Here is an 18,847-nt window from a genome sequence, read left to right as displayed (position 1 = left end):
TCGTGATCAATCACCAGTAAAGGGATGCCACTACCCATTAATTAGACTGATTTTCTTGCATGACACATGGAATTGTATGAATTGTAAAGGCAGTGGGGACCTACCGCAACATTTAAAAATGTAGTCTCTGGGCTGACTCTGCCAGTCACACTTTAAGTAGCAAAGGAAGGTGGTCTCATTAAATTAATGTCAAAGTAAAAAAAATAAAAACAACCTAAAACTGTTTAAGACATCATTAGAAAAAGAATACAATTTCCTCGGTGGGCTGCTTGAAATAAGATGCATACTCTTTTGAATTTACAAGCTTGTTAGGTTTTCTAAATCAATGTAATCAGTTCAGTAGACAGACCCAGTATGTTGTTTCATAAATACAGTGGAGACTTCTGAAAAAGGATCATAGTGTTGCCATTTCAAGGAGTTTACAGTCTCATGGGGAACACTATAAGTCAGAATGTTATTTGTTTTAATCTAATGTAATATGGATTTACATTTTAGGTAGTGATTAAAAGAAGGAAATTATTGAGTTGCTAGGTACTTTGCATATGTTTCTTCAGTTCTAGAGAGACATTATCATACCCATTTTACATGAGTAAGCATGCTCAGAAAGGGAAAATGACCCACACAGACCCATCAAACTGAATACATAGTAGAACTGGAATTTGGATCCATTTCACTGGGACTCCGAAGTCCAGATTCTTGAAATCAGTAGAGGAAGGAAATAAGAAGGACCCTAAACAGAGAACAGTTAAAAGGGATTAGAGGACCTTCGGCAAAGAGCAGCGAATGCCTTTGGAGGTGCAAATGAATGGGGTTCTTCATGGAATTTTGAGAGCAAAGACTAGATTAGAACCAAAGATACATAGGATGTGAGTGTTGGGAAATAATGGGGTACCAGAGTAGACTAGGCTTTGAAGGAAAGGAAATACATGATGTTCTAAGGCAGTGGTCCAATAAAACTTCCGCAGTAATGGAAATGCTTTGTGTCAGTGTTGTGCAGTGCATTAGCTGCTACCTACACATGGTCCCTGAGCTCATGTGTGACTAGTGTGACTGAGGAACTGATTTTTACATTTATTTTTAATAATCGCATGGTTAGTGACTACCCATTTGTATAGCATAGCCATTTATAGTTTTTGATCAGATGTATGATCGGGCAAAAGTATTAAGGAATATTAATTTCAGGTTGATTTGAAAGGAGAAGTATTGCTAAGTATTCAAAGTGCACCCTCTTTTAGAAGATATTATAATAGGGCCTCCCCCGGTGGTGCAGGTGGTTGAGCTCTGCCCTGTGAGGCTGTCCGCAGCCTTTGTAGCGCCGGTTCGATCCCAGCCGGCCAGCGAGAGTCTCCACATGGCGCGGCAGACCTCTCCTGTCTCTCCTGCTGCTCCCCTTAGCAGTGTATTTCGTCAGTCTGCCTGTCCCCGCTCTGTCTCTGGTGAATCCTCTTACCTTCCCGCACATCTGGCCTGTACCCCAGTTCTTGTATAAATGAATCAATGAATCTCTTAAAAAAAAAAAAAAAGATATAATAAAAATGACGACACTATTTGCTACTTACCTCTTGTTTTGTTTCTAATAGGGGCTGCGATTTATCCAGTTGAAAAATCCTTGGAGTCATTTACGGTGGAAAGGAAGATACAGTGAGAATGATGTAAAAAACTGGACCCCAGAGTTGCAAAAATATTTAAACTTTGATCCTCGAACAGCTCAGAAAATAGACAATGGTAAATATATCTTTAATGCTATTGATCTTTGAGGAATAATATGCTAACGATGTGAAATGTACTTAACTGACAAGTCACTTTTTAGATTAACAAAGATTCAATTTTCAGGAATATTCTGGATTTCATGGGATGATCTTTGCCAGTATTATGATGTGATATATTTGAGTTGGAATCCAGGACTTTTTAAAGAATCAACATGTATTCACAGGTAACTTTTTGCAAATTTCAGAACATGCTTTATAGTAGTTTTCCCACTCATTTCATTTAAAAATGTACTGATTGAGGAAGACTAATAGTTACTTCTTGTCATACCTACAGATGGCTATCATGTAGTAGTTACTTTCTTTATGCACTTCTTGGTTGTGCCAAAAATTCATAAACAATAAAAAACCCTGATTTATTGTATTTGAAGTACAACCCTTTCTAAAATACCATTATATTTTGACTCTGTGGAAAATTTAATTACTACCTTCTTTGTTGACTTTATCTTTTAGTACTTGGGATGCAAAGCAAGGACCTGTGAAAGATGTCTACAGCCTGGCCAACAACCCTCAGTACAAACTGGAGGTGCAGTGTCCACAGGGTGGTGCTGCAGTTTGGATTTTACTTAGTAGACACATAACTGATAAGGTACTGATAACCTCCTGTGCTTTCCCATAGAGAAATTCCTTTGAATATAATTAGGCCATTGTGAATGAAATATGCACATGGGTATGAGCCTGTTTTATTTACATAGAAGTTGAAACTAGTGTTTTTTTATTTTTATATATATAATATTTTCCTCTAAGAAAATTTATAATTTGTGATCATATATTTAAAATCTTGTTCAAAAATCATCTCTCAAGAATGTAAAGGAGTTGATGCTTTTTTGTGAGGGTTTTGGCGATCATTGTAAATGCTTTTTTTTTAATAGTTTATATATATTTTGCATCATTGTTCATTTTTGTACAATGTTTGCTTTCTCTCAGGTGTAGACCCAACAGAATTCCCACCACCAGTTCAACTGTGCATCATCACCATAGTCCCTTGTACTCTTCCTGCCCTTGTTTTGATCCCTCTCCCTCTACCTCCCCTGCAGAACATTTCTGATTTATAGTTGCCTGTTCATTTTCATTTTTTAGTTATTATTTTTCTCCTTGATCCCGTTTTTGGTTCCCCTATATTCCTCCTATAAGTGAAACTATCCGACATTTTTCTTTTTCCTTCTGACTAATTTCACTGAGCATCATCCCTTCTAGCTCCATCCATGTTGCTGTGAATGGCGTTAGTTTAGCTTTTTTGATTGCTGAATGGTATTCCATTGTGTATATGTACCACATCTTCTTGATCCAGTCATCTATTTTGGGGCATTTGGGTTGTTCCAAATCTTACCTATTATAAATAATGCTGCAGTAAACACAGGGGTGCGTATATCCTTTTGAATTAATGTTTTTGTGTCTTTTGGGTAGATCCCTAGGATCTACTATTTCCATTTTTAGTAGTCTGCGGAACCTCCACACAGCTTTCCATAGTTGGACCAGTTTGCATTCCCACTAGCAGTGTAGGAGAGTTCCTTTTTCACCACATCCTCGCCAACATTTGTTGTTGCTAATTTTTTTAATGTGTGCCGTTCCCACTGGTGTAAGGTGACATCCCATTGTGGTTTTGATTTGCATTTCCGATTATGAGGGATGTTGAACATTTTTTCACATACCTGTAGGCCGTTTGCATTTCCTCTTGGAAAAGTGTCCTTTAAGTTCTGCCCAATTTTTTGACTGGATTGTTTACTTTGTTTTTGAGTCATGTGAGTTTTTTGTAGATCTATGTGATCAGTCCCTTATCAGTTGTATGGAGTGCAAAAATTTTCTCCCTATCAGTCGGATGTCTCTCTGTTTTGGTTAATGTCTCTTTTGCTGTACAGAAGCTATAAATGCTTTTGATTTTAAGATTAGAATATCCTGAAGGGGACTACGAAATGTTGAGTCAAATTAGGCTTGATTCTGTGAAGGGTAACCATAATGTTAATAAGCTTAGGGTTTTATTTATTAAATATTTTATATCATACAGTCATCTATTATAATTGAGAAGAATGTTTTCTGTAGCACCAAGTAGCCAAAATAACGCACTTGGTATTATTCTTTTTTCCCCCACTTATCATTTTGGCCCATTTTTCTAACTACATTGCATTCTTCGTGCTTTTTCAGGATGATTTTGCAAATAATCGAGAATTTATCACAATGGTTGTATACAAGACTGATGGGAAAAAAGTTTACTATCCAGGTATGTTTATTAGACACTCAAACATTAAGATTTTACTTACATGAGTAAGTTGAAAAGTGACAAATTATATGTAGATAATATGCAGAGGTTATTATACTGATAAGACTAATATAAACTACTCAAACAGATGTTTATGTTGCTTGTGTGTTTTGTTTTTAATTTAGAAACTTAAGGAATTTGAGATTTCTACATTCTTGTACATTGCTATCAGAGTTTTATTTCTAAAATTTAAATCATATCTTTTTGTCTGATTTAAAAGTCTATGGTTTTCCATCAATTCTTGGATGAAATTCAGATTCTTCAGCAAGGGATGTAAAGCTCTGTGTATGCTGGTCTTAACCTACCTGTTCCACTTTATCTCATGCCCCAGCTTTTCACAGTACCCTCAGTGAGGTACTGACTGCCCCTGAGCACACCACACTCTGTTGCCCCTCTTTTCAAGAATTTCTCTCCTTATCCTCCACCCACACATTCCTTTTACCCTGTTCTATTTAATGAACCTGGTTAAGTCCAGCTTATGTGCTGTTTCCTCTGTGATAATGTACCAGGCAAACCCCGCTTTGGGGTTCCACTTAACGCATTAAAATCACTTTGCTTTCAGAGTGAAAAAAAAAATTATCACTGGGCCTCCCCTGGTGGCGCAGCGGTTGAGCGCTGGGCTGGGAGGCTGCCCGCAGCCTCTGCAGCGCCAGTTCGATCCCCGGCCACCAGTGAGGGTCCTAAATAAATAATCACTAAGTAATGGAAACCATTAGTTCATGTTTTAGTCAAGGAGACAGATAATAAGCCAGAAAAATAACAGATAGTAATAGAGGTATGTAAAGAAATAAATATGGGCATATGCTAGTGATGGGTTCTTTGCTTTGGTTGAGAGGTCTCTTGGAGAAGGGATATAGGAATTCTGAATGATAGAATGGAATCCATCATGCAGAGAAATAGAGGGAAAAGCATCAGAAGCAGAAGGAACAGCAAACACAAGGACTCTCTTAAAATGAGAAAAATAATGTTTTTTAGGAACAGAAAAGACCGGTAGGCTTGGGGAGTTGTGGGGTCACCACAAGCAGGAAGAGCTGCAAGCATAGATCACACAGGCTTCTGTGTGATTATTTTTTAGGTATGATGGGAAGTTGTTGGAGGGTCTTCAGGAAAATGATATCATCTGATTTTTTAAAAGATTTTTTAAAACATTCTTTGAAGACTGTATGGGAGGGATCCAAAAAATGGCAGAGAAACCAATTAGAGGGTTTTGTGTATCTGAGAAATGATGGTGGTTTGAACTTAAGACTTGAGATGAGGAAGAATGGATAGATTTTAAGTTTTGTTGGCTTGTCAGGACTTGTATTTAGTTACTGTAGGGGTCAAAGATATCAGGGATAACTTTTTATTTGAGCAGTAGTAAAATGTAACATTTACTAAGATAGCTAAGAGTCCGTGGGAGCAGAGGAGGAACGATTTTCTTACAGAGCGAAATCAAAGGTTATTTTTTGGTTTAGTTACCTTTGAGATAACTATTCCATCACCAGAGGAAGATGCCAAGTGGGCAGCTGGATTTCTGAGTTAGAGTTCAGGGATAAGGTTAGGACTATAGGTACAGATTGAAGAGTCCATGGCACAGGAATGGCATTTGAAAATAAGACTCTATGTCTGTAGATACAGATATATCAATTACCTTATGGAGAGGGTTGTAGGTACAGAGATAAATACCCAGGACCTGACCCTTGTACTCTGATATCTTAAGATTGGGGAGAAGAAAAGTTACCACAAAAGATTTGAACAGCGTACCTGATGAAATAATGTTTCATATAACCCAAGGGAAGAAAATATTCCATGAGTGAGTGGATTGCACCTATTGTGTTGGAGAGGCCAAGTAAGATTAGATTAGGGACTTGCATTTGGAGTCCTTGCTGTCATTGTTGACTTTGACAAGAGCAGAGAACAGAATTGGCAAGGTGGGAAAGATGCCCAGTTGGAGTGCTTTGATGGGACTAAGGTAAGGAAGCAATTGTTGACAATTTTTTCAAGAAAGTTGTACAAAGAAATGGGCAGTGATGGGGAAGATGGGATCATACATAGTTGTCTTGTTTTGTTTAATCACAGGAAAACTTGGCCTCCTTCCCCATTACAATGTGTTGAGGGCAGGCCCTTATCAGTTTCTATTTTGGCATGGGCAGAGCACATAGGTTCAGTAACAAATGACAAGTTACACTGGCCAACTTTGGTTTTCTCTTGTTGGTCATTACACAACCAAAAATGCACAAATGAGAGCTTATTCCTAGCATTAAAATGTATCATAGCTTTTGAACTTCGAATATTTTTGCTACCCTTTTTTATTGGATTATATTTTTGAACAGCACTCCCTCTTGACATGTGGTTTTCTTTTTGTTTTGTTTTTTTTTGCTGTGTGTGAGCCTTTTCAGACTACTTGCCTTTTTTTTTTCTTTCATCACAACACTGAGGCAAACAGGACAGCCCTTATTATTCCCTTTTTGAGAGACTAAACAAAGGTTAAAAGCCTTGTCCAAGATCCCAGATGTACCTGTTCTTTTTCGCTTCACACTGGATCACACCATCTCTAACCATTTACGTTTGAGATACTAACATGTTTAGTTTTTCTGATAGAGTACATTTTGTAAAATGTTCCAAAATGAACAATATAGCTTGATCTTAAGCGATATATTTGCACCTGACATGAATAACTTATCAGCTTCAATTGATGAGAATGTCAAAGAATTGGGCAGCCTTGTAATAATAAATGCTTGAAAGTAATCTTAATATCCAGATTGTTGAATAACTAGGTGGAGTTATAAAGTATGTTATTCATACCGTGGGATCTTACACAGGCAATTTTTAAAAGAATATATAAAGAACAATATAGATCTTAACAGTTTCAATGAAAAAGATGTAAAACAACAGTCATATAATATCTCTTAAAGATATATACTCAGAAATTTCATTCATTTTAGGTTGTGTGAAAATTTGAAAAGATGCTATTCAAATTCATCAAAATGGAAGTGGTTAAGACTTAAAGACAGATGTTTAACATTAAAAGGGGACTTCTGTTTTATAAAGAACCTAGTGTAACCAAGTGTTTAGTGCTGAGTGGTGGGGAATATATTTTTATATAATTCTTTTTATCTTTTAAAAATTTTCCTCAAAAGAAAAAAGCTAACCCTAACTTAAAAATCTTCCACTGGAGAGAAAAAAATGCAATGTAGGATAAATGGCAGGAATTATCTTACACCTCATTGAATGCTTTCCAAGATAATTGCTTTTGTTTATTTAGAAACTGATTTTAAAGGCTTAAATTACTTAATTGTAAAGTTTTAAATTGAAATCGTAATTTAATACTGTAAACTTTAAGGCTAGAATTAAGAGGATGCCCACCTAGTTAACTAATTTTTCATGCCATGAACCACAAATCTTAAACTTAAAAAACAAAAGAAACTAAAGTCCTTTTCTATAAACCTACTTATTTGCAGCTGATCCACCACCCTATATTGATGGAATTCGAATTAACAGCCCTCATTATTTGACTAAGATAAAGCTGACCACACCTGGGACCCACACCTTTACATTAGTGGTTTCTCAGTATGAGAAACAGAACACAATCCATTACACAGTCCGGGTGAGTAAAACTATAAAGTGCCAAAACTATATAAAAGTAAAAAAAAAAGTACATGATGTGCTCTGCTTTTAAGTGGGAATATGTACAGAAAAAGCTTACTTCTGATAATTTTTTTTTTAAAAGATTGATTTATGCATACGAGAGCTGGGGTATAGGCCAGAGATGCGGGGTGGTGAGAGGATTCACCAGAGACAGAGTAGGGAACAGAACAGGCAGATCTACTGAGATACACTGCTGAGGGGAGCAGCGGGCAAGATGGGAGAGGTCTGCTTCGCCATGTGGGTTGCTTCCTGGCCTGTGGGGATCAAATTTGTGCTGCAGATTGCTTCATAGCACGGTGCTTAAAACCCCTTGTGCCACCAGGGAGGCCCTGAAAATTGTTCTTTATATATTTTCATGTGTTTGTGTATTAATACAGAAAATCCTTTTGAAATGTAAAGTTTTTGTATTGGAAAGCATTTTGAATGGACAGTTTCATTTTCTAAGTAAGGATATAGTTCTGGCATAATGTGGTATGTTGAATTAATAAAATCTGCTTCAGAGCAAGCAATACAAATGTTTAGTCAGCTTAATACTTTTATCACCTCAAAAAGACTTTGAGCTTAATGAAAGGCAATCGATTGTTTATAAACATACTGCTGTCAGGTAGCTGGGAAGGTCGTTGTAATTTTGTTCTGCACAGGTTTGTCATCAATCAGTAAAGAAAGTCAGTTTGAATAGATTTTCAGTGATGAAAGATACTGAGGAGCTGCTTCCATCATCATTCTTCAATGAAGAATCTTCATAGAGAGGTTATGATTTGTCTTGAGTCACACAGTGGCAGAGAAAGCCAAGACAAAATCTCTAGCCTCCCAGTTCATTAAATCTGATTTGAACACTAGGCTGTCTACAGAATGTCTTTTATATATGCCAACTAATTTTTTAATCTTCCAATAAATATTTTTAATCTAGGTATATTCGGCATGCAGCTTTACTTTCTCAAAGATTCCTTCACCATACACCTTATCAAAACAGGTAAGAGCATTTTTTTTCTGGGTCATAATTTCAGAGAATCTTAGAATTCCCTTTCTTCTTTTTTCACATTTAAAATTTCTTACAAAATAAAAATATTCTGGGACTTGACAGTAATACAAATAAATAGAAAAGTAGTCTCCAGTTAGTGTGAAATATAAGATCTTTAATGAACATTAAGTGGTTTTGTGGGAAGAAATAATTGAGAGGAAGATGTTTAGTGTAAACCTTGGCTATTAGGGAAGGTCATATGGATGAACAATGAGATTGATTTTGTAGGGGGTCTTGATGTGTAAGATTTGAGGGAATGTGATACAGGGAGGAAAACTTGACTGGAGGCTGGGAAATGGAGATAGGACTTCATGTAGCAGAGCAGCCGGCTGAAATGGAGGGTTGCATTGACAGACAGTGGCGAGTAAAAGACTGGAGAGTAAGGTGGAGCCAGAGTGGTGGGTGGTTTGTTTTTTTTTTTAAGTTGCAAAGGAATTTGTCTTTCAGGTTGATTTGAAGGATGTGAATTTATTATTACGAAAACATTTTTTACTAGATTAATGGAAAATGGAGTGGTCAGAGTGCTGGAGGATGTGGAAATTTTCAAGAGACCCACAAAAATAATCCCATCTACCAATTCCATGTAGAAAAGACTGGGCCATTACTGATTGAGCTGAGAGGACCAAGGTTTGTGCTAAGTAACATTTTAAAATTAATACTGTTGTATTAAAAATGAGCTTTTGGGGACAGAGTAGAGTTATAAAACAAATCTAGGTGTATGTGGTCACTTGATTTATAATAAGATGGCATTGGAAAGAAGGGAAAAGACAGTCTGTGCAGTTAAACAGTCTCCTGGCTTACATCAAAAAATCAATTCCAGATCATTCCAGGTGGATTACTAGTACAGGAGGATAGAGTAATAACTTCAGGGTAAGAAAAGAGTTCTTAGGGGACAAAGAGCACACGAAAAAAGCAAAGCATCTGTAGTTTTTGACAAGAGAATCCACATGACCACAATAAGAGGCAAAAACTAGAAACAACCTAAATTTTGATCAGTGTCAGTTAAAGATTATAAAATTAGGAGTCTTAGATAATAAAATATAGCTTCCTTGATAATTCTTAAAAACAATGCTGAGCAACAAAAGCCACACACAACAGAGTATGTATTATGTGATTCACTTTGTATGAAGTCAAAACAGGAAAGGCTAAACTTTTTAAGAATGTGCATTTAAGTAGTCACACTATATACAAAGCAAGAACGTGATTACCATGAAAGTTAGTATTAAGGGATGTCAGCGGTACTGAGGTGGTTTCGTTGTTCTGATTAGTGGTAACCCAGGTAGTTGGTCATTTTACAGATGATTTAAGCTATATATTTTATGTACACAATTTCTAAATAAAATTAGAATTTTTCCTGATTTTCCCTGCCTTATAAAAAATAATCCTGTAGATATGAATAAGCTATTTTTCTAGAACGTCTTTCTAAAAACGGTTACCAGTTTGAGAAATAAGGTAATTGCTCCTTCGTATTTAATTTCTAGATAGAACATATAAAAATGTTGACCTCTGCTTTATTGCCTATTCAAATAGTCTTTTGCCCATTTTTTTAATGGAATTGTCATCTTTTTCTTAATTATGAACAGGAACAAGGGTATGTATGGATAGATAACTCCACATATGTATATTTTCCCCAGGTTGTCAATATTTTTCACATAGGAAAACATTTTTCACTTTAAAGTAATCAAAATCTGTCTTTTCTATTTTATTGTATTTTGCTGTGGGCAAGAAATCTCACCAATTATCAAATAAGTCTTCATATATTCTTCTGATTTCCTTTTTTTTTTTTTTTTAAATATTCTGATTCTGTATTTGGTGTGAAATACAATTTAACATTTCTATGTTTTTGTCATATCATCCAAAAAAATACTTCCCCTACTGATTTGGAATGCATGTCTGTTACGTGCTAATTATTTTGTAAATTTAGATTTTATTTCAGGGCTTTCTCTTCTGTATCACTTTTCTACCTAATACAATGAAATTATCATTTGAATTTAATATTAACTTCTAACAATTATCTTCAGTTTTAAGATGTAAATATATTTACAAATTGTATAATGAATACTATGCTTATGCTTTAGAGAACTGTTTCCTCCTTTATAAAGCTTATACTTAGTTTAATAGTACATCTGCACTGTCATATTTATTTGAGACTACTAAACAACAGTAATTCTATTCCCTTTTTATTGCTAGGCAATACAGTGTTGGATTTGAGATTGTAACAGTTTCCATGGTAGGCGATCCTGGTCCCCATGGTTTTCAGAGGAAATCTAGTGGTGACTATAGGTAATGCTGGCATTTTGATTGTATCTAATTTATACTTTACTTTTTATGGCAACCTTCTGTAAACTCTGTTCTAATTTTCCCTGAATACAGGTGTGGGTTTTGCTACCTGGAATTAGAAAATATACCTGCTGGGATCTATAATATCATTCCCAGTACATTTTTGCCTAAACAAGAAGGACCTTTTTTCTTGGACTTTAATAGTATTATCCCCATCAAGACAACACAGCTTCAGTGATGGAGAAATCTCAGTAATTACTGGATTTTACCCTTACCAAACATCCATGCTTCAGATGAAGTCACAGATTATCAAGACCCTAAATACAACAATCAAGAGAAATAAATCTCTGAAAACATTACAGTGGAATCTGGTAATCAAATCAGGGTGTTTAGTGAGAATTTTATAGTCAACTAGAATTACCTAAGTCACCCAGAAGTACAATTTACATGGTTTTGTGTATATATGGAGTTGCCTTGCATTGTCTGAAATATTTGACTCAGATTAAATATTTGGCTCGGTTAGCATTGTGAGATGTTTTGCTAAGAGGGAACTGACACCAGATAAAGAAAAGGAGGGACATACAGACTCACTGAGTTAACGGTAGGCTCATGTAATACTGAAATATCTTCATTATGTTTGTCTTTCTGGCAGAGCATGTTGTAAGTTAAACCTGCTTGTGTTGTGACTGTACATCTTGGGCAGCTAATTACCAAATGAATCATGTCTCCATTACATTTTCATTCTGCGTTACTTATGACTTTAAATGTTTATTGTTACCCAGATGTTATGAAAGAATAAGCTTTAAGAAATGATTAACTTAGCATGAAGATGCTCCTGGTCAAGAATGAGTGTTTTCCAAGGAAGATACCTTCTTCCATTGACCATAATATAAAGAGAACAGATATATTCACTATTGCATTTTTTATCAGGTTGATGAAAATAGTAATCAGATATTGAAGACTCTACAAACTAAATTGTAATGTCTTTTGAGTTGCTCTACAGTTCAGTGCTTTTATAGAAACAGCACTCTAAATTCAGAAATGGAATTGAGAACTTATTATATGGTAATTGGGATTGTATTCAGAAAATATACCAAATTTACTGTCATGTGAATTCCCAGTTTACATCAAAACCCCTCAGAATAGAATTATGCTCAAGATTTTAAAGATTTAAAAATAAGGGGAATTTTTCATTGTCTCTACTTTATAATTATTTTGTATTTCTACTACCTTTAATTGAAATAAAATGTTTATACTTACAGAAGCTTTATAATTCAACCTGGAGAAACTGGAAATTGACTTATTAAAGGACTTCATTTAGTGCGTTCCATGTAAAAAAAAAAAAAAAGAACTCATTTGTATTAAAATATGCTTCAACAAAAAATTGCGTTCTTTTCCGGTCAGCATAGTGAGATTTCATAATGAAATTTCACTTTAGTGCATTATTTTAGGCAAAATAACTTTCTTTGGCTTTTTAGAAAAAAAATCCAAAGAATAAGTGGTACATACATGATTTGAAGCTTGTAACGAAAGACCTTGTACAAGATGCAAACTGAAATGTAAGCCCAATCCTTGCCATCAAAAATCTAATGGAAGGGTGGTTCGGGATACACAAATCCGTTTATGTAATTCATAGCAACAAAAAGTTAAATCTTATCAGTAGATGAAGAGAAAACATTTGACAAGATTCAATATCCATATATGATAAAAGCTCAAAGGCTACCTGTGGCCCACAGCTAACATACTTACTGGCAGAAAACTATTTCCTCTAAGATCAGGTATAAGACAGGGATATCCGCTCATACCTACTACTATTCAGCATTGGAAATCTATAGAGCAATTAGGCAAGAGAAGGAAATCCAAATTGGAAAAGTGAAACTATCACTGCAGACGATGTAATATACATGCAAAACCCTGGTGACTCTACAAAATGGAAATCAGTGAAGCAGCAGGCTGTCCTATCAGTGTACAAACGTCTATTCCATTTCTACATGCAAACAATGAACTAGAAAAAAACAATCCCATTTAATCACATCTAAAATAATTAAGTACCAAGGAATAACCTTAAAGGAGGTGAAAAGACCTGTCAACAAAAATTATACATGTTAAATTATACATGTTAATTATACATGTAGAAAGATTTAGTCCATCCTCCTGGCCATCTTGCCCAAAGAAACAAATTCATTCACTCCCTATCAAAATTTCTATGCATTCTTCAGAGGAAATAGAGCAAACATTACTGAAATTTGTATGGACCCATGAAAGAACTTAACTAGCCAAAGCAATCCTGACCAAAAAATTGAAATCTTACACTCTCAGACTTCAAACTATACCACAAAGGTGTAATCACAACAGTGTTATTGGAATAAAAAGTCACACAAATTAATGGAATAGAATTAAGAGTCCAGAAATAAACCTCACTATGTGTACAGTTAACTTACAACAAAAAGCCAAGAGTATACAATGGAGAAAGGAAAGTATAAAAGGTACTAGGAAAACTGGATACTATCTCACGCTGTACACAAATATTAATTCAAAATGAATTAAATACTTTAAGACCTGCAATCATAAAAGAGAAAAACGTAAAACACTGCTACAGTGATGTTCTGGGTAACTCGACTACAATGGCAAGAGAAATTAAAAAAATAAATGGGACTATCAAACTAAAAGGCTTTTCACCGTGAGAGAAACCATCATTAAAATGAAGACACACCGAGTGGGAGAAGATATTTGCACATCATACATTAAGATGAACAAAAGTCTGTACAACTAAACACCAATCCCAACAAAAGAGCTAAATAGACACTTGTCTAAAGAGATAGCTGGCCAGCAGGCACGTGAAGAAAATGTCATTAAAAGGTCATTACCACCTTAACCTGTGAGCCGTGCCCACTGGCCAGAAATGAGTGTTGATGAGGGGTAGAGAAAAAGGAACTCACTCTCATTCTGTTGGGAATGTAGACTGGTCCAGCCCCTTGGAAATCAGAATGGAGGTTTCTCAAAATATTAAAAATAGATACACCACATGATCCAGCAATTCCTCTCCTAGGTCTACAAAGAAAGCACAAAGATACACTTTTTTTGTGTTCATTGCAGTGCGGTTTGTAACAGTCAAGCTGTGGAAACAAGCTAAGTGCCCACAGATGAGCTAATAAAGAGGATGCATTTAATAAACAGTGGACTGCTACTCTGCTATGAAACAAAAACGATAAAATCTTGCTATTTGTGACAACGTGAATGGAACTGGAGGGGATCATGCTAATAAGTCACATATACACAGTTTGATTCTCAATGACACATGCACATTAGAATCACCTGGAGAGTTTTTAAAGTCCAATGCCCAATGCCCCAAATCAATTAAATTAATCTCAGGATAAAACCAGAATGCAGACGCTCACGTTTCCTAAGAGATTGCAATGTGCAGCAGAGGTTGGGCCCCTCCCCTCCAGCATAAACACCTTTTTGAGCCCTGGCCCCGTTTGCTCAGCTTTAGTAGCAGCAACAGTGGAGTCCCGGTTCCAATCTCGGTACCTGGGCCTTCAGTGATCAGGATCCAGGACTAACTGACAAGAACAGACCACTGCATCCTTGCTTTTCCTCAGCAGAACACGGAGGATTGAAGTCACAGAAAGTGACACGTTTTCTTAAGCCATTTTTATTACACTCAAGGTATTAAGACAAGTACAAAAAGAACCTTGTCAGTAGGGTAGTTACCAGTCATTAAAAAAGGAGACAACACTACAGTATGAAGAGATTTACAAATGACTAAAATAGACAAGCTGTGACAGAAAAGACACGCACATGGGTTTTTTTATCTTTTCAAAATGTTTTCTTAACCAAAAGAGACAAATAAAATACAGTGCTCTAAATATGTGTAACCATGAAAACACTTAAAGAAAAGCAGTCTTAACACTATTATAAGCCTAGCAGATTCCATTGCTTCTATTTAACAGCCTTTGCCAACACATGCCTACTCTTTCCTAGCTTTAAGGAACAACTTCCTCTAAGAAATACTAATGCAGCATAACCCTTAAATAATGTCTTTTATTTTTAAAATTACAACCTACAGAGAAATTAACACCATGTCAATCTAGAGAGAACAGTGGCAACCATTCTTCACATGCACTTCTCTTAGAATAAGTCCCCTTGGCTGGTAGAACAAGGTTTATGCTATAGAACCTTCTCTCCACAGCCCCAAGTCCCCCTCTATGATCTAGCCCTGCTACCCTGCCCCCCACCCCCACACTGGCATTCACCTTTCCCACCCCAAAAAGTGCAGTTCATGGTAGGTAACCTTTGTAGAAAATGGTTTTAGTCAGTATCCCAGTATACACACCTCTTTAATTTTTTTTTTTAGAAGCTCCTCTGAACACCAGAGATGACGAAAAGGAACTGTGTTCTTGGAGTTTTTAAGCCTTCGCTGCACCAAAAAGGGTGTTCTGAATACTTGAGTTTTGTCTTGTGGTTTTGCTTTTGTTTTTTATTTAGATCCCTTAGGATATAAGGGCGAGAACACCCCTCTTTTCCCAAACTGAGGGGGCGAGAAGGGGAAGAGAAGCAAGCCGTTGGCTGCCGTCTGGCTCAGCTTCCCAGCCCCTGTCCCGGCTCAGGTTCTTTCACCAGAACTAGTTATTGCTTCCATGTCACAGGTCTAGGTAACACTCCACACAGGGTGTGAGCCTGGTCCCACTCCATCTGCAACAGCTCCTCTGCTCTGAAAAACACCAGCCCAAGAGCGCTTACCCAGAAGAAAATTCTTCAACACTCAAGGTCACTGAAACATCATTAGTGCAGTTTAGAGGAAACGCTTACGATTTGGCATATAGTAAATGATTATTGGCACAATGTTCCCCAGACAGTTTTATGTATAAATAGTGATATGCACTCGGGCAGGGCCTTGGCTACATCAGCCGATCTGCACCATTTTTATGTCAGCAGTGATCCCATCTCTTCCCTTCGAGCACTGCAGGGACAGCTGCTTCATCCTGTTCTCCAAGGCCTGGCCCTCCGGGGAGGCGCTGTTCTGGCTCTTCCCACCATCGCTGCTGCTGCTGTTGAGGACCCGGTTGTTGTTGGCTTTGTCACTCCTTTTATTCTCTGCCCCTTCTGCCCTGTCTCCTGTAGAAACGTAAAGCGTATTAAGTGAGCACTGACATTTCCAACAGTCACCAGGCCGAAGCCAGTCCTCCAGCTCAGCCCTCTGGATCTCCCAGCTTTGCCCAACCGTGCAGATCACAGGTCAGATTGCATCGGGCAGCTGCCTCCTGGTTTTATCCCTCGAGGACTTTTATATCCTTGTCTTATTCATTTGATAGCTGCAAAACCGCCCTCCCCAAGCACTCGGTTAGCGGACTCCCGTGATGGGACACAGCCCCAGCTCAGCTTTAAGGACGCTGGTCAGGAGCGGAGCCAGAAGCCAACAGAACAGCAGCAGCTTGTTCAGAGGCCCAGAAGCCAGCATGGGCAAAAGGTCTAGAATGGCACAGACTCAGCCACAAAGGCAGTGTGAGTCACCGGGCACGGCGGAGGGGGCTGCACTCACCTCGTTCTACCTCACACTCCGGGGAGGAGGCCCCACTGCATTCACTGCGAGGGCCCAACACCGGAAACATCATCCCAAACTCTGACAGGGACACGGGGCTGGGCAGGTCCAGGCTGCCAGGCCTGGCGACGGCAGGGAACTGGTCAGGTATCTCAGACGGGCTCATGGGTCCCGAACTAAAGCTGGACACGGACTGGGTTTCCGAGTCATCTTCAGATACAAAGTTGCTGCAGTTGTCATCTTCAAAAGCCTCGGAGGCCACTAGGATGAGAGAAAACACCAGTCAGACCGCAACTGCCTTCTTTACACCTCCAGAAGGTTCCCTGCTGGAGGGCACAGACACAGCTCGGGGATCGCTGAATCCCTGCTGCTGTGGGCGCCTAGTGTAGGGGGTGTGAGCCTCACGGGCCTGCGTGACCAGATTGGAAGCAGCTTGAACGGAAGAAGCAGGCGGGACCTGTGGAGACGCCGCGTTCATACAATAGCTTTCTGGCCCTGCCCTGGAAGTCCGTGTTTCTAAAAACATGCCCAACAGTGGAAGACACGCTCAGCCACAGATGGGGGCTTCTCTCCACCCCAGGCCCAGCGACCCACACACGCACAGAGAGAGCCGGGCTGGCCCTCTGTAGTGCTTCCCAACGAGCCAGCCAGGCTTTAGGGCTTGCTTCTTCCTCAGCACAAGCAGAAGCTACCGCAAGAAAGGGCCCTGCTCATCGCTGGGACCTCTGCCATCCTGGGTAGCGCAGCGCCCCGTCTCCTAAGAGGCACAAGGAGGCAGTGTGGATGCGGGCACAGGAGGTGGAAGGTGAGTAGAGCAAAACTGTAACCCCCAAATTAAAACCTACACGCTCTGAGCCTACCTAGATCACTGTGTGCTGCAAAAGAACAAAGTCCCTCACAGTGTTCTCCAGCTCGTTTATTTTGGGGAACCACCGAGGCGCGGAGACCTGTCATCCCCGTGGTATGAAAGCGGCTTCAGCCTTGAGCTGTTGCCCCTTGGCCTGCACGCAGTCCTGCTGCTGCTCTGCTCTGCTCATTCCAGTGCCACTCCCCTTTCCGCCTCCCTCATCTTCGAAAACAGCCCTGCAGAGCCCAGAGGGGAGGCCCCAAAATGAGAAGGCTGTAACATGGCGACAGAAAAGGGACCCGAATTCAAACCCCAGCTCCACCCCGTGGCATGGAGCCTCGGGCCAGGTGGCCTGACCCGTTGTTGCTTCGCGGAGCTCTCGATCTGGGCCCACGAGACGACACCCACTCAAGCCCCTCACACATCTGGGCTGCCGAGTGGTTGTTCTCCTTTGCCCCGGGCCTGCCACTGAGACATCTGTCGACTGCAGACTCCTGGGGAAGGAGCCCAGGGAAAATGCCAACAGGGATTACCCCACAGAAAAGGCAAAGAAAGGAAGGCGTGCGGGGTCTTCTTGCTTGGCATGAAGGGAGCACGTCAGACTTCTAGCGGGCTGGGGTAAGGGAGAGATTGGGGGAGAGGCCATGCGTGATCAGACATCAGTGAGAACCGCCACTCGAGTTGTTACGGCGTAGCAGGGTGATGTCACTTAACCCTCGGTGTCACCCACAGTGGATAGTAGGTGCCAGCCCGCTCCCCATTTTCCAGGGGAAGGAGTGAAGCTATAACGTCACGCCCTTGCCTACTCCATGACTATCACGATGGAAGGCCAGGATGTGGGTCCAGTCGGCGTCCAAAGTCCTGTTAGAGAATCCCTTTCTTCATGACGTCCAGAGCCTCGACTGTTCCCACACGCTTTGAATGTCAGAGAGGGGTGAGAGTATATCATGTTACCTGACCACGGAATCCAGACCCTGGAGACCACTCAGGAGCATCCTGATTGGCACAAGCATCCCACAAAATGTGGGGCGCTGCCAGAAGTAGCCCTCAGGCCTACCCGACTCTGAGGCCCGCCGGTGTGGGCCAGACAGTCCTGGAGGCAGATCACACCAGCTGTCACCTCCCCTCTTGCTCACGAGCCCCCGACTCACCGGAGACGGCATCTGGCTCGGGTTTGCTCCCCGACAGGTCCTCCACGGACGTGCTGCTGCCCTCGGCCCCGACACCGCAGCCCCGCGGCCCCATGGCGCTGGAGCGCCGCCGCTCGTGGATCTCGTCCGAGATCATCTCCAGGTTCTTCAGGGCCGTCTTGTACTCGCCTTTCGCCAGGGCCAGTTTGGTCTGCAGATCGTCCACGGTCTTCTTTAGTAGCTGCTCAAGAGAAGGGGAGGCTCGTCAGGGAAGGCCGCCCTACCGCCTGGCGGAGCTTCCGGTCACGCGTGCTTCACGCCATCGCCCCACACACTTCCCCGGCCCACTCGCGGTCACCTCCCTGCCCGTGCTTCGG

The 18,847-nt window shown here is 39.8% G+C and overlaps 2 protein-coding genes across 12 annotated transcripts in view; one reads left to right on the top strand and one right to left on the bottom strand.

Moving 5' to 3' along the window:
- CAPN7 (calpain 7) overlaps window positions 1-11,189 on the top strand; it is a gene marked incomplete at its 3' end in the record, with an annotated part of 31,886 nt that extends 20,697 nt beyond the window's left edge. For 2 of the 6 annotated variants that reach the window (XM_084247618.1, XM_084247616.1), the window contains 9 exons: window positions 1,581-1,725; window positions 1,834-1,933; window positions 2,220-2,355; window positions 3,909-3,984; window positions 7,464-7,609; window positions 8,561-8,623; window positions 9,168-9,298; window positions 10,862-10,954; window positions 11,045-11,189. In XM_084247618.1, coding sequence (XP_084103744.1) covers window positions 1,581-1,725; window positions 1,834-1,933; window positions 2,220-2,355; window positions 3,909-3,984; window positions 7,464-7,609; window positions 8,561-8,623; window positions 9,168-9,298; window positions 10,862-10,954; window positions 11,045-11,189 — 1,035 coding nt within the window. The remainder of the gene's footprint in view (window positions 1-1,580; window positions 1,726-1,833; window positions 1,934-2,219; window positions 2,356-3,908; window positions 3,985-7,463; window positions 7,610-8,560; window positions 8,624-9,167; window positions 9,299-10,861; window positions 10,955-11,044) is intronic. The other 4 variants (XM_084247621.1, XM_084247619.1, XM_084247617.1 and 1 more) reach the window with 3 other exon arrangements.
- Window positions 11,190-15,857: 4,668 nt separating this feature from the next.
- SH3BP5 (SH3 domain binding protein 5) overlaps window positions 15,858-18,847 on the bottom strand; it is a gene marked incomplete at both ends in the record, with an annotated part of 47,091 nt that continues 44,101 nt past the window's right edge. For 5 of the 6 annotated variants that reach the window (XM_084247610.1, XM_084247611.1, XM_084247615.1 and 2 more), the window contains 3 exons: window positions 15,858-16,069; window positions 16,494-16,754; window positions 18,492-18,711. In XM_084247610.1, the coding sequence (XP_084103736.1) occupies window positions 15,858-16,069; window positions 16,494-16,754; window positions 18,492-18,711 (693 nt within the window). Of the gene's footprint in view, window positions 16,070-16,489; window positions 16,755-18,491; window positions 18,712-18,847 lie in introns of all 6 variants that reach the window. The other variant, XM_084247612.1, reaches the window with a different exon arrangement.

This window comes from Talpa europaea (assembly GCF_964194135.1).
Source record: "Talpa europaea genome assembly, chromosome: 11".
NCBI lineage: Eukaryota > Metazoa > Chordata > Mammalia > Eulipotyphla > Talpidae > Talpa > Talpa europaea.
This window is presented reverse-complemented; position numbering and strand designations above follow the sequence as displayed.